This window comes from Nyctereutes procyonoides, unplaced genomic scaffold, assembly GCF_905146905.1.
Source record: "Nyctereutes procyonoides isolate TBG_1078 unplaced genomic scaffold, NYPRO_anot_genome, whole genome shotgun sequence".
Classification (NCBI taxonomy): Eukaryota; Metazoa; Chordata; class Mammalia; order Carnivora; family Canidae; genus Nyctereutes; species Nyctereutes procyonoides.
Window position 1 is genome coordinate 96,200 of NW_026575128.1, and position 26,533 is coordinate 122,732.

General features: G+C 51.8%; 1 protein-coding gene across 2 annotated transcripts; it reads left to right on the plus strand.

Annotated features, from left to right (window-relative positions):
• The first annotated feature begins 286 nt into the window (after positions 1 to 286).
• On the plus strand, positions 287 to 22,967 carry LOC129520460 (basic helix-loop-helix ARNT-like protein 1). 2 transcript variants are annotated; one of them, XM_055341465.1, is made up of 12 exons: positions 287 to 356; positions 2,993 to 3,125; positions 3,796 to 3,948; positions 6,477 to 6,515; positions 6,830 to 6,871; positions 8,222 to 8,379; positions 10,012 to 10,091; positions 14,520 to 14,612; positions 16,010 to 16,127; positions 17,846 to 17,995; positions 20,468 to 20,714; positions 22,063 to 22,967. In XM_055341465.1, exons 3-12 carry the CDS (start codon positions 3,809 to 3,811, stop codon positions 22,385 to 22,387), a joined length of 1,392 nt encoding a protein of 463 aa, XP_055197440.1. In that variant the 5' UTR covers positions 287 to 356; positions 2,993 to 3,125; positions 3,796 to 3,808; the 3' UTR covers positions 22,388 to 22,967. The 2 variants fall into 2 exon arrangements, with proteins under 2 accessions (XP_055197440.1, XP_055197441.1); XM_055341466.1 differs by having other exon boundaries at positions 20,471 to 20,714.
• Positions 22,968 to 26,533: the final 3,566 nt, after the last annotated feature.

Sequence of the window (26,533 nt, forward strand, 5' to 3'; positions counted from 1 at the left end):
ATAAAATCTTTTAAAATAAAATAAGTAAATTAAGTAAAAAAGCAGCATCTTCCACAGAGAAGCCCTCCCGCGAGCTCCTCCACGTGTTGGCAGGTTAGCTGAGCGGGCGCCAGCGGTGAGAACGTGAGCCACCAGCCTGGCCGCCTCGAGCGGAGCCAGTGGGTTGTGTGGTGTATCTTCCCCCAAGTGACCTGTGTGGGTTTTCTTTCCTTGTGGGCCCCGCTGTAGGTTTTGGAAGAAGTTGACTGCCTGAAAGGAAACTACAAAACACGAGACTCGCTTTTAGGTGACCAATAAGTCCCGTGGCCCCTTGCTCCGCCCAGGGTGAATCTGAGCTTTAAGAACTGTAACTTCAGGTAATAAAATCACACCCCCAAGTCCCCTCCCCCTGCCCTCCACACCTGACATCGTTGGCGGCTTCCATGGTAGTTCTTTCAGAAAGTGTGGTTTCTCCCAGCGCCCTGAAGCTTGGGGTAGTCCACCTCCTGCAACTGTCTGGCTGCTCGAAAAGAGGGAGTGGGGGCTAGAGGTAGCACCGCCGTGTCTGCTGGCAGCCCAAAGGCTCACCGAGACCCCGAGGATCGGGCTCTGTACTCCTGATATCTGTGATAACAGCTCCTAGCAGCACCTGTCAGGGCTTTCGATGTGATTACATGATTATAGAACACTCCTCAAAGAATCCACTGGAATAACCTGGAAATTTCTGAAAATGAAAAGTCTGAAGAGGAAGCGGGTTTGTTCTACCTAATAGTGGAAATGTATTATGAGGCCACAATAACAAATACTGTGGTACTGGATTGGAAGTAACTAGATCCAAGGACCAGAAGAGGAAGTCTACAAGTAGACGATAAATCCATAAAGGTGGCATTTCAGATTGGTAAATGGTGTCGGTACAGTTACCTGTCCACTGAAGGGCAATAGGTAGGTACCTCCAACCGTAGGTAGTGTACCAGAAGTAATTTCCAGATGGATTAAGAGCTAAGCAAATCATAAAAATATTAGTAAAGAGGATATTTATAATTTATGGTGCAAAAAGGCTTTGAAAAAACATGTCACTTCTAGTATCACCTATAAAAACTAAGCAAAGTTAAAAGGCAAAAAGGGGGTGGGTATTTATGACATCTGTGACAAACAAGGAATGAATATCCCAAATATACGAACTTACATATTCATTCAACACCTATTTGTTAGGTACTTACCATATGCTAGAAAGTGTTCTAGGCCACTAAGGTGCAAGTAGTGAACTGAACAAAATGCCCACTCTTCTGATGCTCCTAGTCTAATGGTCTAATGGAGAGGAAGCTAGTAAATAAAGAAGTAGATTATTGCTAGGGGCTATGGGAAAAAAATGAAGCCAGGTGGGGGTGGTTAAGGATGATTGGTCCTGGTGGGGTGTTGTAGTATATGGATATTCAGAGAAGCTTCACTGCTGAAGTGACATTTGAGCAGAAATACAAAGGAGCAAGGAAAGAAGTGGGAGCTGATGGGATTTTCTAACAGGTTGGGTGCAGGTTGTAAAAGGAAGCAAGGAGTCAGGATGACTTCTAGGTTTGGGGCCCGAGCATTCAGATGTGAGCATCACCAAGGGGCTTAGCTCAGGGAGAACCAGGGGGTTTGGTTTGGACGTTTCAGTTGGAGGCCTCTTGGCCGTGTAAGTTTGGAATTCAAGAGCAGTCAGGCTGGAGGGATAAATTTGGGGGTTCTCATAGCATAGATCATATCTGAAGCAGCAAAATTAGACCTCTTGGGGAGTGGGTATAGGCCGAGGAAGTCCGAGGACATCTGTAGGACCCTCATGTAGAGGTGAGGGAGGAGGAAGCACCCACAAAAGAGACCCGCAAGGAATGAGTGGCCACTGAAATAGAAGGGGACAATGAGGAGGTGGCCTCTCTGGAGCTGAGAGACAGCGAGGAGGGACAGATCAGCTCTAGCAGATGTCGGGATGGGGCAGGTATGGAGGTTGGAGAACCAGCTACCAGACTTAGCAATGACAATGACGAGCCCACTGGGGCACCTAACAGGGCTGTTCCATTGGAATGATGGGGACAAAAGCCCAATTTGTGTTGCTTTATAGCAAGGAAGAGGAAAAGAACTGGAAACAGAGAAATGGGGGTACCGGCTAGAAGGGAATAGAGTTCAGAAAAGCGTGTGTGTTTTCCCCAAGATGAGAGTTGTTGTCCATGTTTATCCAAACCAGAGTGACCCAGTAGGGTGGGGAAAGTGGATGGTGCAGGGTGTGTGGCAGGGAGAGAATCCTGGGGCAATGATCTGCCCTAGTGAGAGGGGGTGGGCCAGTGGATGTGCTCCCTTTTCTCCATGAAGTAGAAAGCAAAGTATCTGCTAGAGGGAGGATGGGGAGCTGTTGGAAGCTTGAGGAGAAAAGAGAGGGTATGACGTGCTTGATGGCAGATGGGGGAATCCACAGAGCAGGGGAGCCAAGGAGCAGCGGGCAGCACTGGCATTGGAGGTGTGCGAGGAGGTGGATGGGAAGGGAGAGCAGCCGGTTCACCGTGTGCTTCTCTGCCACCAGGTTCCGGTGCCCAGGTGAACATGAGTTAGGAGGCCCATCCATACTGAAGAAAACGTGGTAGGAAAACAGGACATGAGTGGGCAGAAAGGAAACCAGACACATGTCTATAAACATAGGGACACCATCCGTAATCATTTAAAAATGCAAGTAAAAACCAATGGGGTTTTGTTTTTTCCTTCGGATTGACAGGAGCTCTTGCTGGGGATAGAAATTATTGGAGCTTTTCAGCAGCACAGTGTTCCAGAATGTACCAAGGCATATTATGTGTGTTCCCTTTTGTCCTGCTTTTAGACATTTAGATGGAGAGATAATAGCTCAAGTGCCTGGAGTTAGAACACAAAGATGCTCCCTCTGGCTGTGGTTGTGAAAGTGAAAAGTTGGCGCACACCTAACCTGGTGCACTCATCTGTGGGTGGAACAGAAATCGGGCAAATGAGCTCACAGCCCCCTCTTGCTTTGCAGATGAAGAAACTTGAGCCCGGGGAGAGGGAGTGACCACCCCAGTCACCTGGTGTGGAGCTGGGACCCCCGTGTGGGTGGGCAGCGCACGGCCCCTCCCTCTTCGACTTGGTTTGGAGTTGGAGTCCCTTGCAAGGTACTCATCAGCCTCTTTTTTGGGCCGACTTACCCCACGCTTATAAAATGTGGGTTCTCAAAATGTTTTGCAAATTTGTCTGCACTATCTTTGTGTCATCATGCAGGTTTTCCTTGCAGGGGATGCTGGGGGCAAAGGCTGGTCAGGGCAGTCAGGACAGACTTTGCCTGGCCCCGTGATAGACGGGGGACCATATCTTCCCCAGCTCCCAAGAGAGACTTACGGCCGGAGAAAGGATATTTTCTGCTTTCCAATGACTTTTACAAGAGTTGTAACAAAAACACAAAGATAACGAGTGAATCATGTTTATTTTATTGATTGCAAGAAAATAAAATGAGAGCTGTCAGAGGATATCTGGTCCCCTCATGGGAGGAGCACTGGGCCCCAAGCCCATAGAGCCTTGGGTTCTGGAATCGTTCTTGCATGCCCTAGCATGGGCACCCAGGAGAAGCCACCCAGTTGCTCTGAACTTTGTGTCTTCATCAGAGCTATGAGCAGGTCAACCTCCGTTCTCTATGCTAACTCCTAAAGCACATCCTGTTCTCGCCAGTCTGCGGTATCCCTACTCCTGCTGCTGGGTGGGAGCCGTGTTGACGCAACAGCCCAGTACCCCCCTCTCCACCACGTTAGAAGGATGCCTAGAAATCACCTCTGTGCCTCCTTGTGCCAGTTGCAGACCTCCAATGGCTGACCAGAGAATGGACATTTCTTCGACAATCAGTGACTTCATGTCCCCAGGCCCCACCGACCTCCTCTCCAGCCCCCTCGGCACCAGTGGCATGGATTGCAACCGGAAGCGGAAAGGCAGCTCCACCAACTACCAGTAAGGCCTTCTGGGCTCCTCTTCCTCTGCCTGAACTTGGTGTCCACTCCTGGCACACTGAAGGGCTGGCTCCTGTTCCTCCTGGAAGAAGGGGTCCTCTTTGTGGAAAGGGCTGGAAATGAAAGCTACAAGTCTAGGCGGCCATACAGTGGGGTCTATTGTTGTTGTTGTTTTTATCTTCCCACTGGATTGCAAGCAGGATGGAGCCTCCAGCACTGCTGAGGCACCCACATCCCCCCTCCTGTCCCCAAATTGTCCCACATGAGGGGAAAAGGAAGAGCCCTAAAGCCAAGGTCTACCTTTTACCGTTTCCTTTGTCCTCCTTGGCTCCCTTGAGCCAGCTGGCTTAGCCCAGTGCAAATTTGTCCTGGGTGTAACCTCATGGTTTCAAAGAGAACTTTGCCTGAAGGCCTCTCTGGGGAAGACCTCGGTTGCTTAATTGTTTGTGGCAGGTGTGAGTGCAGGTCCTCTCCGAAAGCACCGTAGGAGCATTGACGCCACCCTGAAACATTACTCCAATTACTATGTACCTGTTATATTAAATAGTATTTTTGTTTCTTTTTAGACTTGATGACTTTTCTTTTGAGTAAGTAAATTTTCCCACTTACAGTCCACTCTTGTATATCTGTACACACACCTGGGGGATAGGGCGCTGCGGAGAACCTTCTAAGGCATGTTTTGTTTTGTTGAGGCAACTGTGTGCAATCTTATCCCGACGTCCACTTGAGAGGTTTTCTTTTGTTTAATGAGGGAAAAATCTTCAAGGAGGTGTCTCCCCCACAGCAGATGTCCTTTCTGCTGAAGTTCACAGGTCGAATTTGGGGAGCACAGTGACCGAAGGTCAGATGCCCACTAGGAGATGCTATGATTAATGTGTAAGTGACCCCAGATGATTGAGCAGGCGACTCCCAGGGGATGGAGAGTGGGTGTGAGGCCTGAGAGGGTTCTTCTGGACCAGTCCATCCCCCACAGGGAGGCCAGGAGTTTTTCCACAGACCTCTTGTCTTGAGCAAGTTCTCGTGGAGTCACCGGTGCACCGGTGCCTTCTAAGACCTCTGCGATCTAAACCTGTGGTCCCCTGTTGGTCCCCACCCAAGACCTCCAGGTTTCCCTCATGGACCCCTTGCAAATCTTCTGTGATTTGTGGAGACCATATTAAGCACCCCTAGCCCCCTTCCCGGTCATCTTAATGTGCTGAATGCATCTGATCTGTCAGGCAGAGCTCTCTTCACCTGAGATGATGATCCGGGCCTTGGTGAGCAGATACGAGCCAAGACAGAAGGGGAGGGAGAGCTTTCATTTTCCCCTGTGGCCTGAATGGTTTCTCTTCTGTGCTTTAGGACTAGCTGGAGAAGCTCTCTGCCTGTGAGGCAGCCAAGGGCTCCTGGTTGTGAACCACTGTCCCAGAATGCCCATGATGTGATTTAGTGCTCCTGAGAAAAGTGGCTTTTGCCCTTGAGGCTCCATTGCTTGAAGGGCCATGTCCCTCTGTTCTTCCCAGACAAAAAAGGAGAGGCTCAGGTGCCAGTCAGGGCCCTCCTGCTGATAAACTTAGGGGCGGAAGAAGGGTGTGGGCTGACCCCAGGGAGATTTGGAACCCCCATCTTGGAGGATTCTAGTCTGTTTTCTGTTGAACCATAAAGTGCCATGAAACTGGGACCTCTGGAGTCTATAAAAGGGAGGTAGATCCCTGCCGTGACCCCAGGACGCTCTGCGGCCCGACAGGGTTCCATGCCCCTTGGCCCCACTCGTGCCCTGGATCCCAGCTCCTTAGGCCGAGGAGGTTCCCACCTGGCTGAGAACCAGAACACTGGGTATTAGTGCCTTTGAGAAGCTGCCTCAGGACTCCTCTCAGTGCTTCTCTGTGGGTACATTCGCCTCCCCACCCCCGCCCCCCACCAAATATGCACATGTATATTTGAGGCTTGGTATGTTCTGCAAATGAATAAACTCCATTTATCCAGAATGATGGGAAGAATGAGGTATTCTAGTTACTTGGATACTCTGATTAAGAATGTCCATAAAGGGATCCCTGGGTGGCGCAGCGGTTTGGCGCCTGCATTTGGCCTAGGGCGCGATCCTGGAGACCCGGAATCGAATCCCACATCGGGCTCCCGGTGCATGGAGCCTGCTTTTCCCTCTGCCTGTGTCTCTGCCTCTCTCTCTCTCTCTCTGTGACTATCATAAGTAAATAAAAATTAAAAAAATTAAAAAAAAAGAATGTCCATAAATGCTGTGTATTCCCGATCTTCAGAATATGGCCTAAAATATTACCAAGCAAGCTCTGTTGATGACCATATGTAGCTTTTGCTTGGTCATCCAGAAACCCGGTCCTAGTTTCATAGTAGGTGCAAGTTGTGTGTGTCTGACGATCCTGTGTCGATAATCAGTACCGTGGCCATTTGAACATTCTGACTATTTGGTTTCTGGATAAATGAGAGCCTTCCGTGTTGTAAGAAGCTGCTTCGTATGTCTTGATTCACAAAAACTCACGTTCTCTCTTGTTTTTTTTTTTTTTTTTTTTTCAGAGAAAGCATGGACACAGACAAAGACGACCCTCATGGAAGGTACCATGAACCCAGTCGTGACCTTCATCCTGCTAGCGGTTTTCCTTGCATAATTACGTGTTCTGTTAGTTGGCGCAGATCTCACCCATGTCCTTGACTGGGGATAAGAGGGAGGCTGTGAGCCGGGGAGTTCAAGATGGTCACCCCTGGCCCCCGGCGTAGCTAACAGCAGGAGCCCTTGTGTGTTGAGAGAGAGGACAGGGATTAAGCTGGGAAATGAATGAAACTGGGAGGAAAAGAGAGCTGTATAACTTTGCCATTAGTCTCCTAGGGATCGTGTTTTATCTTTTCCTTTTTTCTTTCTTCCCTTCCAGGTTAGACTACACAGAGCACCAAGGAAGGATCAAAAATGCAAGGTAAGGGCGGGCCTGTCTCTAAACCATCCTGGCTCTGGGTGTTGAGAGCACGGCTGAGGTGGCTCTGTGTCTGGTCCCTGCTGGGCTGAGCATCCTTTCGGGGATGGGGAAGGTGTTGAGGGCCTTCGCTTGAGGTGGCCGCCTGCCCTTTGTCCCCTCCACACTGGGGTGGCCTTCGCTCTTGGCTGTCTAAGCCCATTAAACCTGAAGGGGCCCTTGGAGTAGCAGGAAGTCCTTCACGGCTGAAGCTTTTCCCCAGCTGTCTTCAGCAGGTTGCCGCTTCCTGACTCGAGGGCCCCCAGAGGAGACCTGGCTCAGTGACTCCGTTCTTGGGCTGGGCCTCCCCTCTCAAAGTGGCCCTCCCTGCACTGCGAGGCCGGACATGGGGGCTCCTTTGAGTAGATTCTCTGACTCGGTCCTTCCTGCCTCCAGCCACACGTGCTGCCCCCATCCACGTGGGTCTTCCACGCTCCTGCCATTAGCTCTAGGGTCCTCTGAGGCTGTCATGCCATAGAATTTGACTGACCTGAGACTCCTGGCTTCCCCCTCCTGCACAGCCTAGCCTTGGTGGGGGGTCCTGCTTGGTGGCTCTGTTGCTATGGCAGCAAACTGCGTTTCCAAGGGTGATGTACCTCCATAGGGACAATCACAGTGGCAGGTACAAAGTAGTCGGGGAGAGTGCGTACCTGTGGAAGCACCCTCCTGCTTTGCTGCGTGGCCACGCCGGGGAGGGAAGAGTAGAACATTCTTCAGAGGAAGCTCATTTTTCAGAGGAAGCTCTCGGGGACAGATGCAGCATCTGCTATATCTTGGTGGGGTCGTGGTTGGTCCAAAGATGGCAGCATTGGTTACCTAGTGACTCAGTCAGTGAGTCTCTGACAGGTGCACTGCGGGCTCCTCACAACCTCAGAGACCACTTCGGGATCACAGGATCCCCCCCAGTGGCCATTCCAGAAGCTTCACTCTTTGCAGACCCCACCTCCCTTCTCTTTCCTTTCATGCTTACCTTAAAATGCAACCTCACAGAGGCTGAGAGGAAAAGAAATGAGAAATTAGCCATCCAGTTTGCTCTGAGCAGACAGTTTTGGTTGTTTTGTTTTTGTTTTGTTTTTGTTTTGTCCTATTTCTCCTTCGTGCTAAGTATGAGGGAGGCCTACAAAACCCCAGTAGTGACCCCTGGCAGGGAGGCCACTATTTTGGTGACTAGTCAAAAAGTCTAGTTCAAAACCTGGTGCACGCTGTAAAGGTGGCCTGTCAGGGGAAATGTCAAAACCAGTTACGGCTTATTTTTGTCGTTTCCCTGAGGCTTGGCCTCATTTTATAGAAGTCGTTTTTCCCCTTGTTGTGCAGGGAAGCTCACAGTCAGATTGAGAAGAGGCGTCGGGATAAAATGAACAGTTCCATTGACGAGTTGGCTTCCCTGGCGCCCACGTGCAACGCCATGTCCAGGAAGTTAGATGAGCTTACCGCGCTGAGGATGGCCGCTCAGCACATGAAGACGTTACGAGGTGAGACCTCAGGCTTCATCTTCTTTGTGACCTTGTCCACACATGTTGCCTCCCTTGCCTCAGTTGTGCCTGAGTCCCCAGTACAGTGTGTGTCAGTTGACAGATGTGCAGCGTTGAGCAACAGGCCTAGTGCCACGTGGGGTGATCACTGAGCTTACATGGGGTCCGGTTGGGGTTTTGCAGCTGTTCCTTCCCCCGCCCAGGGGGTAGAGGCTGCGATGCGTGCCCGTGTCTGCACGTGCCTGTGATCCTCGGGCGCTGTGTGTAGCTGAGGGGGGCCACACATCTTGCATGTAGGGGGGCCAGGGCCCCGGCCGTCAGAAGGACGGGTGCACCTAGGGATGCTGGGGGGGTCCCTTCCTGTCTTTCAGAGGAAAATTCACCATGGCTCCTTTAAGGAGTGAGTCACCGGCTGGTGGTTGGTTCTTGCTGCATTTTGCTGTCAGGGATGAACACTGATGGTATTTTCATGTTCCTGGAACATTCCCAAAGCAGATAGAGTCTTCACGAGGGAGGCAGCGTCTTCCTTCCTCTCCGAGCGCGGGGCGGGCGAGCACGCGGGGCAGGAAGGTGGAAGTGGCGCTCCGGTGGGGCCTCGGACCCTCAGAGGGAACTGGAAAGTGGGTGCTCAGTCCGCTTCAGACCTCTGACCCGCGTGCTACAAGGATTGTGTCTTCGTGTTTCCACAAAGCCACCAGGAGGGCAGAGTCGCCGGTTTTGTCTGACTTGCGATCCCCCATTCAGACCTGTCTGCGTCGTGTCCACTAGAATTTCCTCTTAGTGAAGGTGATAGAGATTAGGTTACTACAAGCTAACTTTTTTATTAAGTTGGAAGGAAACGAGTGACACATCTCGAGTCATAAAAAGCCGGGCTGTGGCTCAGCCTGTGCCTGGTTAGTTGATGTGAAAGTCCCAGGCACATCTGTCACCCTCCTTCCCCGTGTGCTGTGAATCATGGACTTTTTCTGTTTTATTTCTTCACTGTTCTGTTTTTGCGGATTCCAGGTCATTTGCTGCTGGCATTTTTCTCTTACTGTTCTCCGATGCGATGCCAGACTGATGCCTTTTAAGCATCTTGTCCCCTCTCAGCCCGAGGACCCAGAGCTGTAGTCACTTAAGTGATGCGTTTCTCTGGGTTGCCAAGCTCATTTGCCTTGCCCGATGAAGAAGCACTCCCACCAGATGCCTTCTACAATGTATTTATTTACTCAGGGCCTGGCAGCCTGGATGATGTCCCAGGAAGGCTCAGCGTGACGATTGGAGGGACTGCTGGTCAACCCATTTAATGTCAATCTTGGGGGGAGGGAATCCTCCCAGGACCCTCTGCCGCTTGGCTTCTGGAGCTGCCTTCTCTCTTTGAAGCAGATTTTTCCTTCTGTCTGTTACCTCTTGGCTCCCCTCCAGTGGCCAGAGCAAACTCGTTAGGTCCCCTGTGGACAACAGTGTTGTTTTTTCAATGGCTTCTGTCCGAAGCCCGATCTAGCCCTGTCTCTGTTAAGGAAAAAGAAAATAAGATTGAAGTTCCAGGTGGCAGGGGCCAGGCCGCATCTGGAAGGGTGGAGGCGGCGAAGTGGAATGAGACGTTACCTGAATAGAAACTGGACCAACTCTTTCTCTTTTCTTCTCCCTAAGGTGCCACCAATCCATACACAGAAGCAAATTATAAGCCGACTTTCCTGTCAGATGATGAATTGAAACACCTCATTCTCAGGGTATGTCGCATTTACGAGCTTGTTTTGTACACACTTTTATGAATTTCTGGGTGAGGTACCAGCCTGTGGGAATTTGATGTCTAACCTTTGGACCTTCTGAGGCCCCTCGTCTTTTGGGTCTCCACCTCTGTCTGTTTGTCTGGACAGTCTTCACATTCTTTCCCTGAGGTCTTCCTCCTCCCCTTCCATGCTTGCTTAGACAAAAATGGAAGGCCCAGGCTACTGTGGTTTTTAAATAGAAGGAGGCAGGATTTTGTTAAAAATAGGTAGTGAAGAATCCCATTCCTGCATGAAGGCTTTAGAAAAGGATGGACATCGATAATTGAGCATTTGTCGTCTTCTCACTTAACTGCTGGCACAAAAACATCCACATCTACCCTTCCACCAAAACCCCATCAAAGCAACAAAGCTTCCAAAGACTCCTCTTGCCAAGGAGGAAAAGAAATGGGGGACGCAAGGCTCTCCCCTCCTGGCCGTAGCGCTCACTTCATCTTGCTCCTCTCTGCGGAGAGGCCATCGAGGTGGCGCCATGCAAACTTGGCTTCCGTGTGGGATTGGGTCTGCCTCTGGGTAGAGTGAGATCAACTTGGAAATCGAAGGGAAAGAAACAGGATTCAGAAACCTGTCCTCTTGCAAACTATAAAAAGAAAAACAGAAAAACCTAACTGAAGGGAACTATACCAGCCTCCTTCCCCCCACAGCCAGGGTGGACCTTGCTTGCTAAGCCCCTACAGTATCTGGGCACCTCTCTTTGAGCTGACATTTGCCAGGCCTTGGGACAGAGCCCACTCTGTTGTCACCCTGACTTTCAGCTCTGCTGGGCTTCCGGTCCTTTGTACGTCTGGCCTGTGTGCTCACTCCAGCATTCTCTACCCATCCCTGCCTGGCGTGTTATCTTAATTGCAAAGCTTTCAGCTGCAAGGAACAGATGACCTGATGAACAAATGGGGTTTTGTTTCCCAAATATAGCTGGTCCTGGGGTAAGCCATGAGGGGCTGGTGGCTCCATGAGGGCGGCCAGAACCAGGCTCTTCCTGTCTTCGAGAACAGTCCTGCTGAGCTAGTGTACAGCTTGTTTCCTCAGTGTAGCCATGCTAGCCAGACACAAGGGGCAGCACAGTGTCTAGCCCAGCTGTCCCTCTTCTCAAGAAAAGCTGTGCCTTCCTGAAAGCCCGATTGTAGATGTCAGCTTCTCCAGAAGATGTTACCTGATGACCCCTAGCTTCAGGGCAAGGATTTAGATTTTTCCCACCATCATAGTAGAGGCAGGCGAGGGTCCCCCATCAGCATTTGCCACACACACTTTCCAGAGCCACAGTCATTTGCTAGATTTTCCTCCAGAAGTGGCTCTCAACACCCAGTACAGAGCTTCAGCTGTGGTCTGGTTGGCCTGGGATTGAATGGGCCTGGTGCCTTCCTTGACACAGAAGTCATCCTATTAGTGCCATGTTTTGGGCCACTGTGATACCATCCCTCCCATTCCTGTACATGGATTATTGTTAGGTCAGGTTTTTTCCATCCTGTATAGGTGCACTTCGGTTTTTTGAACTTCTGTTTCTACCAAAGTCTGTCTATTGGGTGGCCCTATGTTCCAGGTGGTCATTAGTGATCCTTCGAAGCTGCTTGCGATGGGTAGATCCCACAGGCAGGCCTGGTGCGTCTTTCGTTTTTGAGACTTAGTTCTGTATGCACGGCCCTTGGAAAATCCAAGTCCACAATAAACACGTTGGGGGCGGGGGGGGCGTCCCAGCAAGTTTGAGATGGTCCTTGGGCTACCTCCCCCAGGGCACAGTTACTCTGACGCAGCTCTGCACTGCCCCCTCCATCCTCCTTTCATAAGGCTGGCCCGGTCCTCAGGGGGGACCTGCTGCAGTTAAGCTACTAACTGTGTCGGCAGCAGCTCTGGAGAAACCACCAGGGCTGGCTTCATGGGCATGCACCCTACGCAGCCACACGGGGCCCAGCGCTTGTTTTAATGTTCTGCTCTTGCTGTCTGGAAGATCCTGATTTTTGAACCAGGGCCTCTGCATATCCATTCTGCACTGGCCCCCGCAATCCCGGGGCAGGGCCTGATTGCCGTACTGCTGATTGGACGTCTTTAGGGAAAAAAAAATGAATGTGTGCGTATACACAAATGGATTTGGTTTTGAACACCTATAAAGTGTACGAAGCCCGTGTTCTCTATAGGTTTCTCTCTGTATGTATCGTTATAGATCTACATGTAATATATAAAGATCTCCCTTTGCAACGGCAAATGCTTAATAACTTGCTCTCTACTTTTCTGAATTTCCTGTCACATGCCCACACTTGCCAGGGTATGGACCAAGGATTTTCATGCCATTTAAGCTAAATACTTCATCTCAGTCTTGCCTTTCCTGTGCTTCTGCATCCTGCAGCATCAGTGGTGCTGGGTCTCCCCCGATGAAACATCTCTGACCCCTACCCCAACCCCGGCACCTGCCCGTGGCCATGAGGCACCATCTAATCCCTTACCATTCTGGGAGCCCACTTCCCAGAACTTTCCTGCACAGACAGCGGGGGCCGCTCAGGTGGTGTTGGAGGGGTGGGCAGCAGGAACTGGACTTGTACTTTTCTTCACCAGTGCAGGTCTGACTTCTCCACCAAGAGCTTTCAAATGGCTTCGGCAAGTGGCATGTCAGGGCCAGCCTGAGTGCTCTACCTCCCATGTTCGGAAAACTAGGCAGGCACCCCCAGAGCTTCGGCCTGCCTCCCCCGCTAACCCTGTCCTCCCCCACCAACCCTGTCCTCCCCCGCCGGTGAGCCCACGGCACCCCACCCATCTCCACTTGTGAGGCGGCCCCTAGGCCCTGGCTCCTTCACCTGGTGGCATTTATCTGCCCGGGGGAAACAGAGTCAGGATGTTTGGAGCCTTCCCTGTAGGCTGACAGGAGCTCACTCTCTCGCCCTGGATGGATTGCAACCCACTTTGTTCCCGTCAGGGGTTCAGCATTCCCTCCAGCATGTCGCAGGCACCTCTTCCGAGTCACCTACCTTTTGTGCTGCTTCCCTGCACCAACGAAAGCCTCAAGACACTTCTCATGTTAGATGTGAGACCGTCTGCAAGGCGGTGTGCAAGTTATTAATACCCTATTTTTTGACAGAACGAGGCTTCCAGCAGATGGTGTTTGGAAAGACTCTTCCTCTCCACTGTCCTCCCCTGCCCTGTGCCAGCTTAGGGGGCCAGCTTAGGGAGGGAGCGGCCCCAGCTCCCTTCTGGCTGAGGGGCCTGGTGCCTTCTCAGCGGCAGTGGTTCCCCTCCTACTGCTTTCCTGTCTGCACAGGTGCCTGTGCCATTATTTTGCCTCTGGCACACGAATTCATTTCTTAGTTCTTTGAATTAAATTACATCCCCAGAGGCCCCTCTGTGGAAAAGGGAATTGGGTTTCTCTAGATTTTTCCAAAGAACAGACCGAGGACTGGTGAATAAAACAAGATTAGAACTGTGTTTGCTGAGCCTGAAAGCAAGCACGTGACCGAGCGTGGAGCACCCTCCGCATCCCTGGGAGGCCCCCGGCTGGAGCTGAGCAGTTGTCCGTCCTCAGAGCTCTGGGTGTAGGGTTCACGTGCACCTAGACCCCACGAGCTGCAGCCCTCAGACTCTGCAGCTTTGGTATTTATCCGCTTCAGTCTAACAAATAGCATCCTGTCTCCGTATCTGCCTTTCCTGGGACTTGAGATATTTTACCTGCATTTAAAGTGAAGAAGGAAAGAGAACGGAGGGGAAAGTTTTGCTTTGCTTTGCTTGCCTCACTTAGGATGTAAGCAGCCCAGCCCCAGATCCAGAAATGATCTTTGAGAGCAGTAGTTCTCCATCCTGTGTACATTAGAATCATTTGGGGTGGGGGTGAGAACGATACTCCTGACCCAGCCCCACCCCAGGCCATCAGCACGAAGACAGCAGCAGCACAGACACACAAGGCGCCGCTCCAGCTGTTGAGAACCATCGGAGAGAGCGCTCCGTAAGTGGCAGTGTTCAGGCTGAGGGCCAGGGTGGCCGGGATATCGGGAGGGGGTTTTGATGGAAGGGCTCCTTTCAATCTCAGGTTCTATGATTCTACATAGTTACAAGTAACAAAATAAAACAGGACTTCTCCAGACCTTGATACACTCCAAGGAAAATTCTTAAAATGAATTCAGTGTTGTAACTGAAATTGCTTCCGTGGGACCGTCCCCCGTATGACGACGACGACGATGATGATCCGTATGTCCATACCTGCCTTTGAGAGAATCTTCTTCTTCTCATGAGGCATTCCTTTTGAGCGTCCTGGGCTCAGGATGCTTGTGAAACTCAATGAGTACAGTTTTGTGCTTTGGATACTTAGCAGACAAATCCTTAGTTGCTATCAGAGTGATTACAAACCGTGTTTCCTAAAGTGCGGTAAATTGATTATCCATTTCTCCTGATTAGGCAGCAGATGGATTTTTGTTTGTCGTAGGATGTGACCGAGGGAAGATACTCTTCGTCTCAGAGTCTGTCTTCAAGATCCTCAACTACAGCCAGGTATTATTGCTTATGCTTCTGTTGGTGGTGGGCAGCCTCACGGCTGCCAGAAAGGTCACCCCACTTTTTAGAAGAATTATAATATACAAGCCACACATAAAAGGCTTATATTATAACTCCCCCCCACACACACACCCAATGCTTCTTCCAGAAAATTTGTAATTTCTTAACAGAGAAGTAAATTTAAATCTAGAAAAAAAATCTTTTTTTTAAGTTTTATGTATTTTTTTTAGAGAGAGAATGCATGGCAGGAAGGGGCAGAGGGAAAGAGAATCTTAAGCAGCCTGCACTCAGTGCCGAGCCCGATATGGGGCTCAGTCTCATGACCCTGGGATCATGACCTGAGCCAAAATCAAAAGTCAGACTCTTAACCGACTGAGCCACCCGGGTGCCCCTAGAAAGAAATCTTTTTAGTATGTGTTCTATGCTTCCCTCACTGGAAGGTTTGACTGTGATCTCATCAACAGCTTTATACTTTCTTATTGCCGCACAGTGAATATCCCACAGCTAGAGAGAGCGGAGGAGGCACGAGGCAAGGGGCTACCTGACCAGGAAAGGCAGATGATAACCAGAGAATGAAACAATGGGGATCCACCCATACTGTGTTTGTGATGACGTATCCCTTTTTCATTCTATTGAATCTCGGCTCCTTCTAAAAATAAAAAAAAATGAGTGTAATAATACCTTTTATGATTGTTCATAGGATGCAGTAAGATAAGCATGCCCACAAGCTTCTAGAGCAAAGTTTTTTAAGCAGAGACACTCTGTCCCTAGCATTCTTATTCACATATCCACCCATCCATCCACCTATTCACTCATTCCTTCACCTGCTGGTGTTTGCATGGGAAGCTGGTAGGTAGGCAGCAGAATTGAAGAATCCAAAGGATAGTTGTGTGAACTAGAATGAATGTAAGTTGGATGTATCCAGAGTGTCTTGCTCTTCTTGGTCTTGGGGAAAAGTTACGAAGGCGTTTCTTTTTTTCCCTGCTGCCACACAAGGCCGTGGAGGCACACGGTGTGACACAACAACACGAGGGCCCAGTGGGGCTAGAGTCCCCGCCCACACCCTGTGTTCCTAGCAGAGCATTTGTGGCATCCAGAACAAATAACAGGGAACACGTACAGCTGAAAGACTCCTGCCTTCGAGGAGCATGAACTATTTATAGAAGTATAAATATACGCCCTTCCCCCTCCTGTGTCATGGACACCAAAGTCCCGATGCCTCACTGCCTGTCCTGTGTGTCCCTAGGCACAGTGATTGGACAGGTGTACGTGTTCACACTGGACATATTTGAAATTCCCATGCCTAGAAATACAAACTAAAAGGCAGAGCACCTGTTGGCTAAGTTGTATCCCACGTGCTGTTGACGTGTGGTTTTCACGCTTCCTCCCCACAGAACGATCTGATTGGTCAGAGTCTGTTTGACTACCTGCACCCTAAAGATATCGCCAAAGTGAAGGAGCAGCTCTCCTCCTCGGACACGGCGCCCCGGGAGCGGCTCATAGATGCAAAAAGTGAGTCCAGGAGCAGGCTGCGGCTGCTTCCTCGGGGCCCGTCCGCACGGCTGAGCGAGGACTGCAGCGTGTGCCGATGCGCTCAGCCCCCGGCCTCCCTCCTCTCTGCCCCTTAACTGGGTCACACGTGCTCTCCTGGGCTCAATGCAGTTATCCACCTACCTTCCTATTTGTTTTGCTTTACGTAATGTCCAAATCCACAGGGAGGAAAAACAGCTATTTTGATTCTTTCTGGGTTTTAGACTCCCCACCCCCCAGAATCTATAAATTCCCAGTTGTGTGCTCCTGAGTTTAAAGGGCTCACACCAGTTTGATTCCACCACCCCCCTCCGGAAAAATTCCCTCTATTTACTCGAGTTACACTCATGCACCTCCTAAGATAAAAGTAAGAAAACTTGAAATATAAATTGGAAGTTTCTTTGGCCAAAGTGGTTCCTCATTAGTTGGGGCCCCCTCCTGGCTTCACGTCCCCCACCCCCACCCTGCTTCCCTCACCCGTGCCCCCCCATCCCTCCTGCGTGAGGCCCTGTAGCTTTCCCCCATCAGTCCCGGGGGAGCCTGTGTGCTCCGGCAGTTAGGAGCATGGAGTCTGGAGTCTGGTTGCCAGGCTCACTTCCTGGCTCTACCATTTGTCAGCTGTGACCTTTGACCTTGAGCAAGTTACTTAACCTCTCTGTGCCTCCGTTTCCTTATCTACAAAATAGTAGCGGTTTCGTGGGATGGTTGCGAGGATTAACTATATCGCTATACATAAAGCACGTGGGGCAGCTCCTGGCACACAGTGGGCACGGGGTCAGTGCCACGAGCTCACGGGCCAGTGTGGTCACGGCCCAAGTTTCCTGCTTGCACGTTCCCCCATGTCAGCCCCCAGAGGGAAATGTCCCCAGAGAGACCTCCTTTAAACCATCCTTTTCATTAAGGCACTCCTCTTCCGAAAACTTCAGTGTGGCCCCTGGTCCCTGTTGCCTTTTCTAGTCTGGCCCTGGCAATTTTTGGTAGTGACATGAAGAGAAAAAGGAGGTGAGGTTTGGTCCTTGCCTTTAAGGCTTGTGCCATACAGTCGAGGAGACCTGGGGCCAGCACCCCGCGTGATAGGTACCTCCATAGAAATAGTGCCAAGCAGAGAGAACAGAGGACTCGTTCTCCTGTGGACACGAGGACAGGCATCCCCGAGGAGGTGACGGCTGGGGTGGGTCTGAAAGGAGGAGTCGGGGTGGGTGCACCAGGTGACAAAGAGAGGAACAGAGCCGGGGGGCAGGGGGGGAAGGATCTCGGGATGGAGACGCATCCCCGCTGTGTGCTAGGGCGAAAAGGATCGGGGAGGGGGCCGTGTGTATTCCAGGGAGGCTCACCCGGGAGGCCCTGTGGGAGGTAGGTTGGAGGGGTGACGTCCAGGAGCAGCCCCGGCGGTGGCCCCCCCCTCTGGCTTCTCCCACGGTGGGCGCTCGTTATCCCCGGACAGTCTGCAGACCAGTAGCCAGTGTTCGCAGCAGGATCGCAGGCCCGCTCCTACCGGTAGCTGCTTTCTAGGAGATCTGGAAACCTTTCCAGATTGACAGCCCGCTCACCCGCGATGCGTCTTTCACGGCGTCAGTGAGGAGGAATGGTCAGTATGAGGCAGTGAGGCAGGAAAGAGGAGGCTTTCTTCAAGGTCACTCTCCCCCTCCTGACAGACAGTACTACTCTCAGTTTATCACATTCTGTGTATTGATTTGCAGCTGGACTTCCAGTTAAAACAGATAAAACCCCTGGGCCATCTCGATTATGTTCTGGAGCACGACGTTCTTTCTTCTGTAGGATGAAGTGTAACAGGCCTTCAGTAAAGGTGGAAGACAAGGACTTCCCCTCTACCTGTTCAAAGAAAAAAGGTAACCGTTTCACTTCTTCACGATCTTCTTGTAGGGCCACCAGGGCGGCCTGGGTCGCGAGCTCGCGGTCCTGGGGTCGAGCCGCGCATGGGGCTCTACGTCCAGGGTGGAGTCTGCTTCAGATCCCCTCTCCCTCCCACGCTGTCTCTTCTCTCTTGCTGTCAAGAAAATAAATAAAATCTTTAAAAATAAAATAAGAAAATCCTGATACAGGCGAGGCTGGCTTGGTGCACGGGAGCGCTCAGCACGGTATTGGCTCAGCGGTCCCCTGCAGGTCCCAGGACTGCAGTCCCGGGGGCCATTGTCCCCTACAGAGTAGGGCCGTTGGGGAGCAGGGGAGATTGGAAAGCCCCGACGGTTGTCACAGTGACAGAGACTCGTGGGAAAGCTTCCTCCATTTAAATTTTGTTTCCATGTGGTTGAGAAGGAACACCCTGAGCCACGATGCCAGCCGCTTCCGAGCATCCCACTCGCCTGCTGAAATTACTCTTGCCGCATCCACCAATGACTTCCATGTTGCTGAACACAATGGACACTTATTTTTCTTCCATCTTAAAGTATTTTTTTCCCCTAGGATTCCATGAAACCTCCTACTTCTCGTCTCCCCCATCCTCTGCCACTCTAGGCCTCCTCCCCACCTCCTTTTGCTGGCTCCTCATCTGTCCTGCACCACCTTTCTATCTACACGTGATCCGTAGGCCATGTCTTCTCCCTTGGTTTGCGGTGCCACTTCCATGCCGGTGGCTTCCAAGTTTCTATTTCTGGCCCAGGTTTTTCTTTTGAGCTGCAGATCCATAAGTCGGCTTCTTAAATCTATCTGCTCAGCCGTCTCAAGGGCACCTCAAACCTGATCTGTGCGGAAGTGACCACCGAGCTCCTCCCTGATGTAAATGGCACCACAGCACCTGGCTGCACATCCTGGGAGCTGGAGAGGTGCCCTCAGCCCGCTTCACTCCTCCCTCTTCCAGTCCGCTCAGGTGCAAAGTCCTGCCACCATGAACCCCCTACAGAAGTTATCCGACTGCGCTTATCCACCTCCCCGTTGACCGATCACTCAGACCCGGGCTACCCTCCGCTCTCACCACGGCCGGTGGAGTAGGCTCCTCACACTTGCCTTCTCTCCACACAGCAGCCAGAATGATCTTTTTAAAGCAAACCTGTCTATTGGTTCCCTACTTAAAACCCTATAGTGTTTCCCATTGCTCTTGGAGAAAAGTCAGGAGTCCTTAACGCGACCGCGACCGCCCCCACTCCACATGTTCAGCTGTGGCGACTTCCTTTCGATGCCTCCTCCCCCTTTCTGCCGTGGTCTCCAACTGGAACGCCTGCCCCCCACGCCTGTCCGTCGGCTCCCTTCAGCCAGCTGGCTGGCCTTCTCCTTTAGAGCCTGGCATCGGGGTCAGGCCACCCCGGGCCCTCCTGTAGCCCCTGCAGGTGCCCTTGCTAGCACTTTCTTGCAGTTGCACTGTGCACTCATTCATACGCTTGAGTCTGTGTGCTCCGTGCGGCACGTCCGATTGGTCTTCCGGTGACTACCCCGGACCTGATGCTCAGTGAGCGCCCCGTAAGGATGTGCTCGTTGTTGAACTCCACAGCTGTTCTGCACGGAATGTGTCCAGGTGAAATCCTTCTCCCTCTTCTCTAAGGCAGACTCCATGTCCTCTCTTCTCCGAGTCCCTGAGCAGCAGCAAACATTCAATCCAAGAAAGGTGGAGTCCCCTTCGTTTTCTTTCTTCATACCAAATGTTTTGATATTCCCGCCAGACCTCACGAGTTCTCAGGAACCTCCCGGCCTCCTCGTCCTCCCTGCGGGGCCAGAGCACATCCTCACCACCTCTTGCTGTGTCCTTGTCTTACTCTGTGTGCTCCTTGCTCTTCCGGTTTACCTATCGCTCTGCTCCTAGGGTATCCAAACCACCATTTCCTTTGCTGTTTCTCCACTTAAATACCTTCAGAAGCTCTCCATTTCTTGTCTGATAAACACGTATTTGTTAGCAAACAGTCTAAGACCCCAATAATCTGCCCCCAACTCACCGTTCCAGCTCCACCTCCAGCCCCTCCCTTTCCACTTCAACCACACCGATCTCCCTATTGTTTCTTGTACGGGGATGGGACGTGCCTCTGTGCTTTGTACCTTCTCAACCTTCGTACATCCTAGTCCCTTAGCCAGTGCTCATCCTTCTTGATCACCCCTACGTGGTTTTCCTGGGCGGCTCTCCTCTCCCCAGGTAGATTGAGTGACTCCTTCCTTGGTATATGCGATGGCCTTGGCATAACCGGTCGTGCTCCACACGTAGGCCCCAGGATGATAGCTGTCTGCTTCTAAATCTTCCTCTCTTGCCAGTTCTCCCTTCCAGAGAGTAGAGCTTTGTTCACTTTTTGACTCCCTTCCCACATCCCGGCCCACCACAGGCTGCCCATGCCTGCTTGCCCAGAGCCGTCCTGTCACTGACCATGGACTTTGCTTTCTAGCAGATCGAAAGAGCTTCTGCACCATCCACAGCACAGGGTACCTGAAGAGCTGGCCACCCACAAAGATGGGGCTGGACGAGGACAGCGAACCAGACAACGAGGGCTGTAACCTCAGCTGCCTTGTCACCATTGGACGCCTGCATTGTCACGTGGTCCCACAGCCGGTGAACGGGGACATCAGGGTGAAATCCATGGAATATGTGTCTCGGCATGCGATAGATGGGAAGTTTGTTTTTGTAGACCAGAGGTAAGAGTCTGCGAACTACCCTTGAACAATAATGGTACAAGATTTTCACCTCTGAGTAAAGCAGAGAAGGCTGGGCCATCAGCTGGCTTCCCTGAGGGTAAAGAGAGAAGGAAGCGATGGGGATCTCTGCTAAAAAATGAGACCCATCCGAATGTCATCATAAACAGAGATTTTTCTCTCTAATGCTCTTTGGCGTGTAGCGACAGTTAAGGAGACATCGTCACGGTCGGAGGTCCATGGCCAGGGGAGAAATGATAGGCCTGGTATGCTGTCTGAGGGCGGGTGGAAGGTTCAGGACCACAGCTGAGATCAGAATTCTGGACTGTGGGGCTTGGAAAGATGATCTAGTCCTGAGCTGTCTGGTACAGTGGACGTTGGCTATAGCAATCTCACACGGCTATTCAAGTTTTTTTTTTTAAGATTTTATTTATTTACTCATGAGAGATACAGAGAGAGAGAGAGAGAGAGAGGCAGAGACATAGGCAGAGGGAGAAGCAGGCTCCATGCAGGGAGCCCGACATGGGACTCGATCCCGGGTCTCCAGGATCAGGCCCTGGGCTGAAGGCGGTGCCAAACCGCTGAGCCACCCGGGCTGCCCGGCTATTCAAGTTTTAATTGAAACTACACTCAGAGGTGTCCGGCTCCCTAGGCACACTGCAGGTGCTCAGCTACATGAGGCTGAGGGCACAGGCCTAGCACATCGCCACTACAGAAAGCTCCATCAGCAACACTGACCTAGTCCAGTCTCACTCTTAATAGATGAGGAACTGGGGCCCCCCGATGACTGGCCCCCTCCCATTCACAGCTGAGCGGTACTAGACCTGAGCCAAGAACCCAGATGTCCCAAGTTTGCCACTGCTCTCTGCTGTCTCCTTGAGAATATTCACCGGCTGATTATTTTTCTGGCTATTAGAAATAATCACTACATACTAGAAAAAGACACCACCATTTTCCAGGGCTCTTGTGTCCCCTGCCACTGGAGCTTCTGATGTTTGATCATCCTGATTAAAAAAAAATGTAGTGAGATAGAGAAGGTTTGCCCTGGGGTTTGGAATTCTATCACATTTTTGGCTAATATGGTTACATTTTAAGCCTCCTTTGTTGGAAAACAGCCCCTTTGAAAGGCTTCTTTCCTTTCTTTTCCCTCTGCTTTTATAGTGTTGGTTAAGTTCAGTTGCACCAAAAATATATATATATATATATATTTTATGAATATATATATATTCATATCCACCTAGTAAGCCCTCTGGAAGGCCATCCAGGGTGGACCTTGTTCTCATCAGCTCTGGCGGGGTTCATCCACTGAGCAGAAACCATCTCAATAACTTTTTTTTTTTTAATATTCTAGGGCAACAGCTATTTTGGCATATTTACCACAAGAACTTCTAGGCACATCATGTTATGAGTACTTTCACCAAGACGACATAGGACAACTTGCAGAATGTCACAGGCCAGGTAAGCTGGGCTGTACGAAAGGTTTTAAGGTCAGGGTGTCCCCCTGCTTCAAAACTAGTCCGCATAAACGTTCCAGAGAAATCTGGTTTACCAGACCCCCTGGTGACGTGGGGGTCAGCCAGCCCAGAGGTCTCGAAGCCAACATCTCTGAGGTGACGAGGCTGGTGTTCCCAGGCCCTGTTTATCCCCTCAAGGAGAACCCACCTCGGCCTGCCTAGCATTTTTCTGTACTTAGGACAGTGCAGTTTCTGGAAAGTCTCTCTTGTTCAGAGGATTTACAGGAACGCTGTAAAGATTTAGCTCAAACAAATCTGATTCTCTTTTCCATAAAAACCCGCAGTGCCTTCTGTATTTTCCCTTGACTTTTGGCACCGGCACAGACTAGCCTCCTGGGAGGGACCAGTACTGACCCCTTCCCTCTGTGTCCCGTTGGTTCACCTCAGACCTGCACTTCCAAAGAGGCCCCTTGTTGTACCTCCACTGCCACAGCCCTGACTCAGGCCCTTGTGCCCAACCCATAATTGTGATCGACTCCTAGCAGGCCTCCCTGCTCCCTTCTGCCCCCAGCCCCTTCCATGTTTCATACTTGTCCCATTTATGCCCCAACAGGTTGAGCTCGATAATGTCACATCCCTGCCTGAACCTATGGCCTTTAGACTCCAGGCCTTTGACCAGTGTTCAAGGCCCTCCTCAGCTTCACCCCCACCAGGCCCTGCCACTTGTGGGGCACTGCTGAGTCCTTCCCTCCCTCCCTCCGACACACTTGTAACCCTCCTTCCTCTGCGTAGCCGCTCCTCATTCCTGTCCTGAGGGCAGGGGTCATGCACCGCCCCCTCCATCCCCAGTGCCTGCCTGGCACATGAAAGGCGCTTGTTCCATGTTCGTCATATAAAATAATGAGATGTGACTAGGTGAGTGACGTCCCGGGCTTCAGATGTCCTAAAAGTGCTGCCCTGCCCTCTGGCTTTGTGATGGGGAAGGAACAGGGGCCCTTTGGACGCTTGTGGCTCCCTTCACAGCGGGTCCCGGCCACGCGTCTGAATTGCAGTTGTTCCCTGGCGCCTGCAGTTCCTACGCTGAACAACAGCGGGAGATTCACGGATGAATCGAAAGGCTGCGAGTCAAGGCCTCAGAAGCAGCCCAGCCCGAGCGCCCGCCCCCGTGGCGCAGCGTGAGCAGCGCGGCAGGCCCGGGCGCCTCCGTCGCAGAGCACGAGCCCCTTGAAGGGTGGCGGCAGCGGGGCCCCGGCACACGTAGGGTTTGCTTAGTTCACTGCGTTGGTCTCAGGAAGCAAGATTCACGGTTTCTTTGCATTTTCAGTTTTACAGACGAGAGAAAAGATCACGACTAATTGCCAGAAGTTTAAAGTCAAAGATGGTTCTTTCATCACGCTCCGGAGTCGATGGTTCCGTCCCATGAACCCTTGGACCGAGGAAGCAGAGTACATCGTGTCAACCGACACTGCCGTCTTGTAAGTGTCTCCCCGCCCGGGAGGCTCTCTGGCGTCCAGGACGAAGGCCCGGCTCCTTACCTGGGAAGGCGGGCGCAGGCGGCAGCCAGTGGCGCACCCTCTAAGGCGACCCTGCCCAGATCCTGGGAGGCCTCGGGGTGGGCAGAGGCCAAAGGGGCCGGTAACCAAGAACACGCTTCGACGCGCACGCCGTGCAGGCCCCGGCTCGGGGAATTGCCCCGGGAGCAGCAACCGTTCCTTCCCGATACGGCAGTAGCTTTTGGTGCCCGAAGGCCCTGCACGCTGGGCGCCTGGGTGCTGCCGTGCAGGGGCCGACAGCCCAGGGCGCTCGCCCGGGTGCCGCCTCATACTGGCCTTGGCTCAGGGCCCCCGTGCCCGCCAGGCTGGCCGCCCGAGCGCTGGCAGCCCGAAGCCCGCCTCAGAGGCCGCCACCTGCCAGGCGAGCAGGGAAGGCCCCTCTTGGGCAAGGACTGCTCCCCGCATCTCCTTCCCCATGGTGTCCAGACCCCCACCTGTGGCCAGAGCGGAGTGAGGGGCCAGGGCTAGGTCCCTGCAGACTGGCAGGAGAGGAGGCCCCGTAGCGATGGCAGTGGGCGGCTGCAGTCACCTTCTCTGCCGGACTCTGTCCCCTACAAACCAGGAAGGCCCAGGCAGGCAATGAGGCCAAAGGCCGGGATGCTGTCCACCGTGTTCTCGAACAGCGAGGAGACCTGCTGAGCCACTCAGGCAGACACTTCACTTTCTGGCCTGTCCAGGTCCAGAGTGGACACTGGACACCTTGGCCAAGGTGAAAGGTGCACGGTTCTGAGCAGGCCTGACTCATGTTTCCTTATTGCTGGGATGTTCACAGAGCCAACGTCCTGGAAGGCGGGGACCCAACCTTCCCGCAGCTCACAGCGTCCCCCACAGCATGGACAGCATGCTGCCCTCTGGAGAAGGTAACTATGTATGGCAGGGGCATCGGGGCTTGCCCATGAGAAGCTGCTCGTGGCCAGTGTACCCCCCGCCCCAACTATTTGGTGTCCCCAGCCCCCATATTTTATGGAAGGGAGGCTTCAAGGAGATGAGCCCTAACGACGTCCTCTCACTTTCTCTGTGGAGCCTGGAATACTGAGAGCTCGTTCCAAGGTTACTGGGACCTTGGAAGCCCTTGAAATAGGAAACTCGTTGCTCCTCTTGGGCTTTCCTCCGTGTTGCCCAGTGCTGGGATGTTGTGCTTTTTGGTACTGTCACTGGCTCCTGGGGGGGAGGAGGGTGTCTGTCAGCGGGGCTCCCTCTGGGCTTGGCCCTGGCCTCTGCACCTGACGTACCCTTCCACGGCACCACCTCTGCTTGCATGGCTTCCTTCAGTCCCCTCCTCTCCACCACTGACTCTTACCTCTGATCTCTCTGTCTCTGGAGCCATAGGTCTGTCTCTCCAACTGCCTCCTGGACAGAGCCACCTGGAGTCTCAAAAGCACCTGAAATTTAGCCTCTCCAAACCGATTCTCTGCACTCCTTCATCTGGTTGGTTAAGCCAGAAACCTTGACTCTTCCTTCTTGCCTGTTCTGAGCACGAGATCCTGTCCCTTCTGCCCCTCTTAGACTTCTCCATCTCCCTCCCATCTGTCGCCCGGATTGTTGCAGAGAATTGTTTAATCGTAGTCTTACTCCCCCACCCAACCCCTTTCCTCCGCTGTAGTTCACGCTCCACGCAGTGGACTTCCCAGTAACCCTAAGTGCCTTTCTGTGCGAAGTGTTTGGCAGCACGCCTTATCTCTGGATCCTGTCTAAATCCATTAGTATGGCATCCAGGACCTTTCATCCAGGTACCTCCTCCAGTTTCATCTGTCACTCTTTTGTCGTCGTTCATGATGAAGTTCTTGGAGTAGTCTCCCAAGTTGTGTCCTCCCTCAGTGCTCTTGCGCATATTGGTTGCTGTGCATGGAACGCCTTGCCCTCCCTACCTCTCTGCTCAGCTAATTTCTACTCCTCTCTCAAGACTCAGCTCAGTGTTAAACTTGCCCGGGAAGCTGTACCTGGGCCTGGAGGAGTTGGGTGCCTTGTACTTACCTGTCAAACTTACCACACTTTGTTCCAGCCATTGTTCATCTTGTCTCCCTGTTAGACTGTGAGCTCCTTGGGGGCAGAGCTGCCGACTTACCTCTGGGACCCTGGCTTGCTGTACCGCGGTAGTCGGTAAATGGATGTTGAGCGCGTGAGGGGAACCAGAGCCCTTGCTTTGGCCTCTGATCCTGGACGCAAACTTGAGCCTTCTGCTGGAATGACTTTTCCTGACAAGCTGCAGCTCTGCTGTCCCTTAGGGCATAACCCTAAGGGTTAAACTTCAAGTGGATCACAAGATGAACTGGTTTTAACTCACAATAGCATTTCTTCCTTGGTTCCCCTTTCCCACTCTCAGATTCCTTTGTTGTAGGTGGCCCAAAGACAGATTAAGGGTAAGGCAGACTGGATAATAAACCACCTCTGATGTTCACACTTCCTGCATGTGACTCACTCTAAAAGGGCAAAAACAGCACTGGAGAGAAATAAGATATGGGCATTAGATCTCCTCCTAATCAATCAAATAAGCCCAATGATAAATACTCCTTTTTGCCCATCATGGGCAGCAAACTATACACATTTTACTGAAGGAATACTTTGATAGAAGCACTTATTTCAGTTATATTGTGCATCACAACTATAAAAATGGCTTGAACAGTTCCATTTAACCACCATTTATAAAGTGCACCTATATAATATTCTACATTTTACCTGGGGTGTGATGAATATCAATATAAGCTGAAAATACCCCAGCTGCCAATCTTTACCACTTAAAAAACCATTCAGCTACATTTATATAACTGGAACCTTTGGTCTTTTTAAAAACCATTCAGCTACCTTTGGCCTACAC